General features: G+C 40.7%; 1 protein-coding gene across 2 annotated transcripts in view; it reads right to left on the bottom strand.

The window, feature by feature from the left end:
• The window catches only part of LOC120741370 (cadherin-10-like), a 72,870-nt gene that overhangs the window by 43,386 nt on the left and 16,847 nt on the right, over positions 1-12,637 (bottom strand). For both annotated transcript variants that reach the window (XM_040044234.1, XM_040044233.1), the window contains one exon: positions 4,998-5,392. In XM_040044234.1, the coding sequence (XP_039900168.1) occupies positions 4,998-5,231 (234 nt within the window). In that variant the 5' untranslated portion in view covers positions 5,232-5,392. The remainder of the gene's footprint in view (positions 1-4,997; positions 5,393-12,637) is intronic.

The raw sequence follows: 12,637 nt of genomic DNA, 5'->3' as shown, positions 1-12,637 counted from the left end.
ACTGGGGCCTATCAGGGGCTGTAAATACTTTATGAGATATGATAGTGCAGCACAAACACTCCTCAACCACAGGCCATTAACCATTTTCAGTGGATATGTGCCCTTTGGTAAAGTAAGAAATAATGAAATAAACAAACATTCTCTTCCCCCAGTGACAGCCCAGGCCCTCTGAGGCCTGTATGCAGCTCGCCTGCTAATGAGAGGCAGTGCAAGGCTTCCCTTTCTGCAGGAAAAAGAAAATCATTGGCCAATACAGCGAGATTAGCAGCCAACCAGCTCCCCCAACAAGCCACTGCCAGAGTCTTTTCCATCACATCTTGATCGCTTCTCTTAATTTCTTCCTGTTCCAGCTGCTTTTGTTACGCTTGCTCTGGAAAAATTGCAATTTCATTTGTTAGTACTTCACAGCTCGATAAAGCTGTTGTAAAGAGCAAAAATAAATAAATTAAAAAAACTAAGCCGAGGGAGATTGAGTTTACCAAATAACTGCAGACGTGATGTTGTAATTCAAGAGCAGTTTCATCATTCTATCTTTTACTGTGTGTCAAGCGCAGCTCCCTTGTTTATAATAACCTGTCATTGTGTTATTTCCAGTTGTTTTTTTTCCATCACAAACAAAAGCGGTTTTGTTCCACGCTGTGCTCGCCGGCTGCCACGATGTCATTCGCAGTGACAAAAGCCTTCTCTTTTGTGTTTCTTGTAGTTTTTCACCCATTCGGAGCCTCTACATGGCAAAAAATACGGCCTCCACCTGAGGATACAGATGCAGATGCTTGTGCTCTATGTTGAGCCATGTGTTCAACTCAAAAGCTATTCATTCCCTTTAGGGCTTCATTCATCACTTGTACTTTATCTGGCAATTACCAAACAGTAATTGCAATCAGATAAGATCTACATACTGCAATCCTATGTGACAACTGGCTAGTGAGCTGACAATGAGGAAAAGCACCCAGCTGCACGTACTTAGGAGGGGAAACAACAAGTGCTCACAGTCATGATTAAGTGCGCTGCTCGAAGGTTGATGCTTTAATGGTGTCTTCAGGATATGGGCTCTTAGGTCGTGGCCTCCTACTCTCTAAGTATATACCTCACTCAGATAATCCATTCTTCTTATGCTATTAGTCCCTTTACAAGCTAAAAGGACAAGTGGGACATCAATCACCACTCTCCAAAGACAAAGTGGTTTGATCAAGCTCTGTATTTACTTTTGATCTTCATTCATTCTGGGGTTTTCTTTTCAACTTTTTTTTTGTTCTTTCTTGTATTTGCTCGCCCGCAAATGTTGTAATCCTTTTAGGCAAGAACTGAAAGTCAACCCTCACTCGGGGAGGACGTATGTTGCAGAATCTCATTTGGTTGGATGACTCCATCCTCCGTGGACGCATGATAGGAATGCAAAGCACTAGCCCCATTCAGCCCCTCGCACAAAACAGCCTTTCTTCCGACTCAGACATCCTGACCTTGCCACAACGCTTCACAATCTCCTCAATTACAGTAGGTTGGAAGAGGAGACTGATATCTTGACTTCCGCTTCGCTGCATGTAAAGCAAGCATTATTTGGCCCATCTTCTTGTGCACCCCCTCCCAATGTTATCTGGGTCGACACTGTGTTTTCATTTTGTTGAACAAATAATACCTTCGGCGGAAGTCATATTTCACTGTAGGGCAAGACAGCCGCTTTAGGATGGTTTGATGTGAGTGGAATGGACATTGTGCAAGCAGCCACAGAGCTGACAGTAAGCACAAAATATATTGGACAGCCGACAGCAAACAAAGCTGGGGATGGATGGATGGAAGTCCGATATGTGAGCATTACCCGATCGGAGTATCACGTCACGTCGACTAATAGATGACGGGTTGATTCTCGTATTCGCGGGGACAGAATGATACATTCGTATACAGGACTTTATTTGTTGTGAAGGATGTCATTAAGCGGCGATCGTTGCCACTGAGTGTAGTTTGCAGAGGACAATTACATAGTGTATGTATTATGTTACCGAGACTAGGCACCACAGGTAGTTAGGTTCTGCCTATCAGTGCTATTATAGGAAATGAATATCAAAATTGCTGTATCACAAATTCAAAATTTTCTATGTGTGTGACTGTAGCATGTAAACGAAGCAATATTTGGTGAAATGTGCATTAATTTGGACTGATAAATAACAGATCGCTGTCTTCATAAATATGTATTGACAAGACAGCACATAATGAGGCATTTTTAGATGAACATAAATAGCACTGCCTCAGTACTGAAAGTTCATGTTGTGTTGCGTAGATGGCGTCTTCATGCAAACTGAAAAACAAAAAGGTAAACAACTAAAAAGCATTAAGAAAAAAGACACTAAACAGAGAATCTAGGGACTGCAAGTTCTAATTTGCAAGAAGCAGTTCATTACTTTCGCTTCTTTTGCACTGGTGGGTGATACGTTTGATTTTCCCATCTGGCCAGTTTCAGACGTGGGGAAAGCTGCAGTCCCATTATTTTACTTACAGCAAACACCATTATGGAAAGGCTTGTTGAAACAATGTATAAAAAATGAATATAAAATAACCTTTTAGGGATTATGTTTTTCAAGTCTTTTCAGCTTTTCTTAAAAAACATAGGATTGGGGTTAGGGTCGTTCCCAATAATGATTTCAGAGGATTAATATATTTTATATATTTTAGAAAAAGGCAAAAGAACGTTTTCCCCAAAAAATTATAAAATATTTTTCATGTGCGTCATTTAGAGTGAGTCGTCATAAGTCTCAGGTTATTGCACGTAAAGTGACAAGTGTGCCCTTGACCTTGATGCAAGTGTGACCTTGCATAATATGAGTAAAGATCCAGTAGGTGAGCATTCTGTGCAATTTGGATCAAATTACAGAATAATGATTTTTGCAAATTGTGGACAGAGAAAGAGGCGACGTCTTCTCACAGCATGAAACCCATGAACTAAAACCAAAAATGGCCTATCTGATATCTTAGCGTCAGGTTTAGGGTCAGTTTTGGAGTTTGGAACGATAACTTAGACCTCACTATGTTAAAATGTCTTGAATACAAATGTACAATTAAAAGTAGAAAACTGTTTAAAATTTTGTTTGTTTGGGTCCTAGGCCAACAGTGTTGGAGTGTTTCTTGGAAAAAAAAAAATTGAGCAAAAATTGCCACAAAATTTGCAAAAGTAAGTACAGACTAGAACCAAAGTAACAAAGTATCCACTACCATATGTAGGCCTACATAAAACAGCAGTCCTACAGTGCCTGTGTTTGTGCAACTGAATCAAATTTAAAAAAATCCTACTTTAAAAACACAAAACAAAAGAAAAAGTTTCAGTTTAATTTTGACAAAATCCAGCTGCAGATCAAGGAGACTGACGGCCTTGCCATTATTCATTTAATTAATTAGATTGATCTAGTTGTTTGTCAAAGTCACACTTAACCACTGGAGACGGGGAAAAAAGAGCCAAATGTTGGTCTGGACCCACAAGTTCAAGACCAGTCACTGTGACAATTTCACTGCTTTACACATTCAGATCACACACAAGCCCATGGTTTCAGTTCAAGATTTGGAGAACATTCATCAATACTCTATTTCTATTCATTTCTATTCTATTCTATTTAACCTTATTGTTCATTTTAAACTGACGCCAACTTCTGCTGTGAAAGTTTGATCTTAAATTTGACTTAAAGTAGTATGCAAAAGGTCCTGAAAGGCCTAAATGTAACTCGTTTACCTGCAGACACCCTGTTTACAAATCTGAATTCTTAAAGACGCCCTGATAGCAGACATATACAACCAATCTCCAGAATCGACTTTGCTGCAAACATCTTCATTACTACAGCAGTCATTGCTGTTGGCACTTTCTGGTGATCACTTATCAATTTTACAGTCCAGACAGTTTTCGTAATGACGTTGGAGATTCTGTATGTGCTGCTATTTTCTTTTCCAAACTATAATGCTGTTATGGCTGCTCTCACCAACTACTTCCTTTCATTCCCCGTGAACAAATTGAAGATGGAAATTGAAAAAACAAAATATGGGTGCAGTTTAAGCCACACCAAACGACACTTGGGCCCAAATTGAGAGCTATATGTGCATGTGTATAAAACTACGAAAACACGACTTGCTCGTTGTTGTAATAAAAATAATTATAATACATAAAATGAAAATTCTGACCGTTTTTATACAGGTTTCACTATAAACATCTTATATTTTGCATCAATAGACTTTTCCCATGTTAAATCTTTCAAATGTGAGAGGTCCAGCTCTCACTAGCCTGACCTCTGCCATTTATTTTATCCAAGTAAAAGCACCCTGAGAGTAGTGCACTCTGGTATTTTTTCTTGTAAATCTTTCCTTCAGATTTTTACTTAAAGCATCCTAACTTCATAAATATTAAGTACCGACGGCACTTCTACGGGGATTTACTTTAATAGATGAACACCAGCACTATCTGAATTTGCATTAGCAACTATCTATAAGTCGAGATAGTAAATCTGAGGAGGCATTCAGTACCTACTTTTGTCACTTAGTGCTTTTTTATGCCTGACATGCTTTCTGTATGCAATGGATACGCTTTAGTGTCCACAAAAGAGTTTTAAGGTTCAATTTCCTGCCTTAATTAGCATACTATATTATGGCCGTTTTGTTTTATTTCCATTGATGTGTCTGATTTATGTGCACTCACTGAAAAAGCTCTGAAAACTCATCTGCGGGGCTTATTGAGGTGTCTGTGCATGCACTTAAAACTGGTGCCTAGACAAAGCAGAACAAAAACCTAATCACCGTTTTGTTGTTTTTTTATCACATGTTGTTTTGTTTAGCCTGTGTGTAATGCTTGTGCGTGAGTGGATGGTCGGATGTGGGCTCATCTTTAGTCATGGCATGAAGCTGCTGTGTTTCATCTGCAGCAGGTTTCGGTGTAACAGAGCAGCTGCAGTTTGCATCTGCCTGTAGTGCAGATGCTCTGCTGCATCTGACAAAGAAAAAGGAAAGAAAGTTGAGCCTTGTACTACCTTTCCGACGTACTGCTTATCGGTCCCGGTGTACTCCTCCAACAAAAAGAACTGGTTCCACATCCAACCTCGCTTAGAGCGTCTCAGTGGCACTCCGTTGGCATCCTGTCCTGTCAGTCCTGACCCCCTCCGCCCCCCTGTAGTCCTTCTCAAGGCCCTGAGCCCTTGACCTGGAGAGCTGAGGTGGACCAAGGCCCACAGCACCATTAATATGCAAACTTTCCTTCTATCCATGGCCACGCCACCACAGCCTTCTGTTTTCTTTCCACTCCTCAGTGGTCTGTGTCCAGGGTTTTTTTTGTTTGTTTTCGGTCAGAGTATCGGATCAGTTCTCATGCTGTAATCTACTGAAGCAGGAAAGGCTCCTCAGACTCACATTGGGCGGCAACCAGCATCTAGAACATTTACAAAGACAAAGCAGAGTGTCAATATTGGGAGGAGAGGAAGTAATTTGTTACTGCACAAGCTCTCGTTTTGTTTCATAACCTGTCGTTAACACCAGCTTAGTCTTCAGTGCACAATAACAAACATATATCTTTAAACACATCTTAAGAATCTACTGATATGAAGTCATTTTATAGCCACAAAACCTCAATCTTAAACATAAGGAAAAGAAGGAATTTATATTAGAAATCCAAAAAAAAAAATCATTTCACAAAGACATTTCCATCCAAATCCTCGCCTTTACATTTCCCTTCACTTCTCACCGCTGAATCGCTTCAGTGAGCTTTCACTTTCCCTCCAGATGGAACTGATCAGCAGGAAAAAACCTGCGCGCTACAGGTGGTTTACGGCTGCTGGGAGCTTTCGTTTGCTTTCGCAGGTGAACTGAAATTAATTAGTTGTAGATTTTGTAATGAGCCAAACCTTCAGCAAGGTTCAGCTTCTCAAATGTGAAGATTGTCAGTTTCTCTGTGCTTTACCACATTTCCTAAAATAAACATTGGTAGTCTCGACAGTTAATAGCCATGGGTGTGGTTGATATGAACAAACACAAGCTGTACTCCAAATGAAAGACAAAAATAAATAAATGGCTGAAAAAGTTTCACAGAGACAAGCCTATAAAACAACCCAAAAGATGAAGATTCATTTTTGTTTTGGAGGCAGTCCAATGCTTGGACTTTTTGATCATTAAAACGGCTGCACAAAGTTTTCCAAGTCAGGTGCATCTCCAGAGCTCCAAGAGAACTGCTATCAAGAGCTCAAACCCACGACAATAAATAACTTCAAGCATGTAGGCAGCAACGGGTTTGCATTTTTCTGAATTCTATCACAATTAATTGCTGTATTATGAAAGTCTGTATGTAATTACCAACTTGACCCCTTTCTCGTCGCAGACTGATTCCATTGTGCTGCCATTTTCTTTCTGTCTTGATGCTTTGAGGTGGCAACTGACTGTGTGCAGCTGCAAACCTACTAAACAACTATTTCAAAGGAAAGATATTTCAAGTTCATTGCACAGAGCTGCAGTAATTTGGGTTGTGCTGCAGTCTCCAACTAGTGTTTTCCCTAGTGTGAATGCAGCATTATATTCACAGTTAATTTGGTCATGCAGTGCTTGATTTTCATGTTGCATTAGTGAAGCTGTGACAGCATGAGTGCAGTGGGTAACTGGTTTGCATCTCCATTTTAGGAGAAAAGAATTTACATAAAAAACGCAATAATAATAATAATGAAAATCATCATCCATTTGTCATTGCTTGCTAAAGGCAGTGACCCATTAAGAGCAAATGTAAACATATCAGGGCAAGGCTTTGTTGAGTTAACATGATCACTTATTCTAATCAAACAGAAGGACTTGCAAATAATATTTGGCCTCTAATACAAGGCTGCTGCAAATATAGCAGTGCTGGCCTGTGCAGCTTAGATAAATAAATGCCCCGGGCATTGTTTAGGAAACGTTGTATATCATTATAATTTCAACATTTTTTACATTCTGTGAATAATAGAAGTGAAACAATCTAAATGCATCACCTTGGGATTATTTAAAAACCAACTAGGTGACCCAGAAAAAGCTACATCACCCTTATTTTTTATTCCCATATCAAACCTTACACGTTGAAATCAAAATGCTCACGTCAAAAGATTTCGTGAAAATCAAATACAGGAAAAGCTGGGCACAAGACCAAAATGATAACAGGAATGCGAAGGGCAGACACGCTCACATTTCTGTATGCTGAATGTCAGTCATCTGATTGATGGGCAGGCTGAGTGCTGCCTAACACGATAAATTTAAGATTAGTATGTTTGCACATCAACGTATAGGCTTACATCTTGTACAGCATTTGTAGAGCTTTATCTGAATTAAGCCTCTGAATCAACATCTAATAGAGTACACGGCTGTATGTGGAGCGGCCCGTTCTATCTTTTTAAGCAATCTGCTTCTGCACACTTTATCTGACCCAGCAGAATGCCAATGGAGACCCCGGGCAATGTCGAGGCCCGTTTATTACCTTAAGATCAGGGTAAAGATACTGAACAAAATGACTGTTTGCAAACCATACAGAATGGCCCTTACGTGGGCGGCAGAATATCTGCGCTCAGTCATTTCTCCCACCCATTCTCTTTTTCTGTCCGCTGTCCTCCAAAGGCCAGTGAACACTGGCAAATGTAAGAGGGAAACGAAACAAGAAGAACAGCAACAGGACGGAGGTGGAGGAGGAGCAGAAGGTAAAAAGAGAAAGAAAGCCATGTATTATGCTTTTGTTCTCATTATTCCTCAGCGGCTGGGCGATATCCAGGCCGCCAATGTTCCTCAGCTGAGGTTTGGTAGGAGGGTTATCAGAGGGTCCGCTGGGGAGCGTCTGCAACGTTCCTCCATATCGCGTGCTCTCAGAAGGTGGGAGCAGAGGGATGAGGGGCCTGGGGAGAGGGGCAGTGTAGCCCCAGTGTAAGGCAGGTTTGGTCAGCTTCCCTGCGCAGACTATATCAGAGAATGAGGAAACGATGTCTCTGGACATGAATTAAGTACCCTGACCTGCATGCAGAAGTGCAGCCAGACAGACTGAAGGGAGTGAGAGAAATGGAGCGAGAGAAGAGCAGGGAGAGGAAAGGTGTCGGCTGATGGGAGCAGAGCCGGTAGTGTTGTGCTGTTACAATACCAGAGTTTTTGCTGTAGATACAACACCTTAAGTTTAGTTTAAAATCTGATGCTGCAGAAATAAAGAAGAAAAAAAAACCCCACACATCAAACAACCGCTGAGATTCATACAAAACAGATGCCGCACTACATCGACTGGGACAGCTTTGCAGCAACTTTTGTACAGGAATTTTGATGATGGTTGGGTGTCTTTGTAGCGGCTGCATATTTCTCCACTGTGCCAGTCTGTCAAGCTGTTTGTGGTGAAAAAGATTCGGTTCAAAACATAATGGAGAGTTTGATGCAATTGTGTGTTTTCAGCTTATTTGGCAATGTCTGCTGCATTGGCAGAGGTTCACGAAGACAGTTTGAATGTCTTATTTACTTTCACTCCTACAAGCCGATCCCAGAGATCAGCCAGGGCACAGACTCCAACGTCATGTAAAGATGCTTGTCGACTGAACTGTTTTTATTAACAATGCTGCAGCATGCTTTTGTTTGCCTTCCTTACATACCCAATGAAAAGAAAAGCGTCTCCTGGTGAGCTGGAGATCATCACAAAGTTTATCTGCAACCTTGTTTTGACAAAAGTTGAGATGCCGTGCAAAATGTAAACCAGGATACTGACTGGGAAGTGATTTAAACCATACACTTCATTGCATATCACAGATAGAAATGTGTGTATACATCTTTTTCTTTTTACTTTGGGCAACAGCATTTCGAGCTTCAGAGGTTTAAGACTCTAGTACTACCCAAACCCAATGTTTTACAGAAAAGCAAAACAGATTATTTTCTAAAAAGAAATATGATTTTTTTTTATGTGTGTCTTGGAAGAAGACTTTAATGAAAACAAAAACTATGTTTTCTGATTACCACGGGTTAGAGTTAAGGCTAGGGTTAGGACTGCCGGTTAATGCCTCAGCATCCAAAACTCAAAGCAATTCATATTGACACAAAGAGATTTTTGAAATTCTCTGAATCTCTTACTAATGTTATGCAGCATAGTTGATAATTTCCCCAGATTAATGCTAATAAGTCGTTCACAGTGGTGAGCCCGTTTACTTCTGAAATAGATGTGATTTTACTATTTTACACCCAAAAATTTTACTCTTGTTGGTAATTAGTTAAATGTTGTCTTTACATTGTTTTTAATGAAAAACATAGTTTAAATGCTTTAAAACATTTTTATGCCCAAACCTTTATATTACATGTAGCACTTCTAAAACCAGAAGATTTTCAGACACATGTGTAGGTGTGCAATATTTTTCCACAAGTACAATATTGTGCAAAAGGCTTGAATCACCCCTCATTATTATATCTTGCTAGGAAAATGGGAAATAGATGTGTTAATAGTAATTTATTGAAACATATAAGGCAAAAAGAATTTGTACAATCCTTGAATATTTGGCATATACACAATAATACGATAGTTCCCCAGGCTTCTTCAGAGCTCTTCTTTGAATCTTGCCTGGTTTTTGTTCCATCCTCTGTGAAGATGATGCCACACTGCTTCAATAATGTTGAATCTGGGCTCTGAGGAGGCCAATCCATGACTGATTGGTCTGTTTGGTATTTCTGTCATGCTAAAAAATAAAGCTGTTGCCAATCAGATGCTTTCCAGATGGTATTACATGGTGGATCAACATCTGTTGGTACTTTTTTTGTCTTCATCGTTCCATCAGTTTTACAAAATGAAGCCCAACCATAACAAAGCCTCCAATGTGTTTCACTGCAGACTCTTACTGTTCTATTGCTGCTGATTTGAGTCTAGCTCTGGTGTAATTTGGCATTCCTCATTTTGTTCAAGTTTCTCTTTTATGCCGCTTCTTCTTTTGTTCGCCACTTGTTTAGTAATTTAAGGACACACTGCACACCATGCTGAGATATACCAAGTTTTTAGCTAATTGGTCTTCTGCAAATCACCTTGCTGGTATAAAAATACTATTTTATGCAAGTCAAACTGTGTTTTCTTTGGCATTTTTCATAAATTGACCTAAAGAAAAGGGAAAAAATTATGTGTTCTCGCCACAGGCTGCTAATAACAAATATACAATTTCAAATTGGTTATTTGGTAAGTTGCCTGTTATGTGTTGACACAACGGTCCTTAACAAACACAAAAAACACTGTAAATGGTGATTTTCAAGGAAGAGGTGAATGTCTTCAGAAAGCCTAGAGAGCTACTGGTCAACACAACTTAAAAAACGAGGCAAATTGCAAAGACGTTTGGGTGACTCAAGCCTTTTGCACAGTATTGTATTTAATTTAAAGGCCAAAACGTAGAGATATTTAGTTTAGACTTGTATCCAAGTTTCTTGAATATGAGAATCCATATGTGAGAAACAGTACCCATATTTAACTTGATATATACTAGAACCTTAAGCAGATAAATGACTATTAAAAAGACACACTGATGAGTTTCCATTGTCCTTTTAAGGAATAAGTTACCTTTTGTACACATTTCAAAAGAGGACTGATCAGACTGGTCTTAAAAACTAACCATCTCTTCAGTTTCACAAGTGTTAAGTTGTTTATGACAAAAGAAAAATATCAGTAGAGCTGCTGCTGTTTATTTTTTCTTTGTATTCACAAGCGTGAATGATGGCGTGTCTTGTGGACTGCATTGTGGCACGACTTCAGAGAAAACCAGATTCTGTGATCTGTTAAACAAATGTCAAACCGAGTGTTTGTTTATGTCGCCTAGATGAGACGCTGAACTTCTGCATACAGGACACATGTGCCTAAAGTTAGATATCAGGTACTTACTGTGACAACACTAAGGGGCAAAAGGGGTGGGGGTGGGGAGTGAAGGAGAGGTAGACACGTCCTGTCAGAGCAGCGTCAGCAGTCAGGCTAGGAGACTGGCCCATCCATTACGCTACCTGTCTTCTAGAGGCAGCCAAGGCATGCCCTGTTTTCCCCTTATGAGGCAAATTGAAACTGGGGGTTAGGTCCCCTCTTTCTCTTTTCCCTCATGCGTTGCAGTTTATAGCAGTCCCCCCTCCTCCCCCCTCTCACATCTCCATCCCCATCCCCCGGCGTATGCCTGCTTTGCTTGCATAGGCCTAAGCTGATATGCATTATCGCTGGGCTTTTTCGCTGAAAGCCAGTCACTTTGCATGTGTCCTCTGCCTGGCTCAGCACGGGGTGGGGAGGGTGGGGGTGGGGGGAGACTTCCAGGTCAACAGTGCGTGCGCTGATGGAGGCAGGTGAAAGTGAGATGGACTGTCAGGCTTCTTAATAATGCCCGTAGAGAAATAGTCTCTCAGACCACCACCCTCCGCTTTCTACTGCAACTCACAGGCCAGACGCTCTGTTTCCTATCCAAATTTGTAAGATGACTGGATGATTTTTCCCCTGCTCTCTCTCTAGTTTTTTCCCTTTTTCATTTCCCTCCCCCAACTCCCTGCTCTCTCGACTTTATGAATTTACTTAATTGACGCTGGAGAGGAGCATGTGGGACTTTGTGCTATTGATTTGCTGTAGGCTTCAGCGTGGTTGGAAATACCAGCCAGTCTCTGGGGTGGACTCATGAAGCTTTCTACCTCCAGTCCCTCAGCACTGGGAAGCCGGCCTTTTCAATGGATTTCTTCATAATGTCACTGTGGAAAGCTAATGCTTTCACTACATAGAGGGCTCCACTGTCCCTAAGGAGCGCTCGCCCCATGACCACATTTGTCATACCCTAGAAGCCATATTGTACAGTCCCCTGCTCTGATAATTCTCTTGACAAGGGACCACGACCAGGAGTAAGTCAGCTAAAGCTTGATTTTTGCTACGTCAAAAAATGTCACGGCTGGTTAAGAATGCTGCGGTGCCACGTGGAGCCCAGTGGCTACGACAAAAATGCTTGCCTCTTTACATTTATACTCTATGAGGCTGACGTTGAAAGAAAGAAAGGATGGAGATTTATGGGAATTTCTGGTTTCTTTTAACTTGGATCTTATTTTCAGTATTAAAATACATCATTTGTATTTGCCTTCCTTAAAGAAGTCTGAGAGATCAAGAGAATGCAAAACTTAAACTAGATACACCAAACCCAACTGAGGTCAAATTAGTTGGCAGAAAAAACAAAGAAGAAGAGAGACAGATATCACTCCAAGTGTCTACTGCATCCATCACAGTATGCAGACTTTATTATACTATGAATAACAAAACTTGGGTGTGCACATTTTGTGTGTTTACCTAACGCCTCTCAAACAGCCCAACAGCGCAGTCGTAGACCCCGTGGGAACCACAGGACTACGGAAAAATGTGCGTTCCATGACTGGCTGGAAAGTGATTCCTGTGCGCTGCTGGGTGCTGCATCAAAAACCGCCTTATGATTGCTATGGTTACAGACAGTTTCCAGACAAGTTGGTGTCTCGCGTGCAACCGCTCGCCAACTACTCGTCAAGTGGTAGCGAAACATAAAAAAAGGATGATCCAAATGTAAAATGAAGAACGTTCATCTGCAAAGTAAAATTTGTGCCTCACCGCTGCAACCAACATGTTTCAAAAAGTGCAACTTTTACTCACTTTTCACACTTTTATTACTGCATGAGTAGATGGTGAGTGTTTGGA

The sequence above is a fragment of the Simochromis diagramma genome, unplaced genomic scaffold, assembly GCF_900408965.1.
Source record: "Simochromis diagramma unplaced genomic scaffold, fSimDia1.1 OVJJ01000602.1, whole genome shotgun sequence".
NCBI lineage: Eukaryota > Metazoa > Chordata > Actinopteri > Cichliformes > Cichlidae > Simochromis > Simochromis diagramma.
The sequence above is the reverse complement of the archived record's forward strand: the minus strand, read 5'-3'. Positions and strand labels throughout refer to the sequence as shown.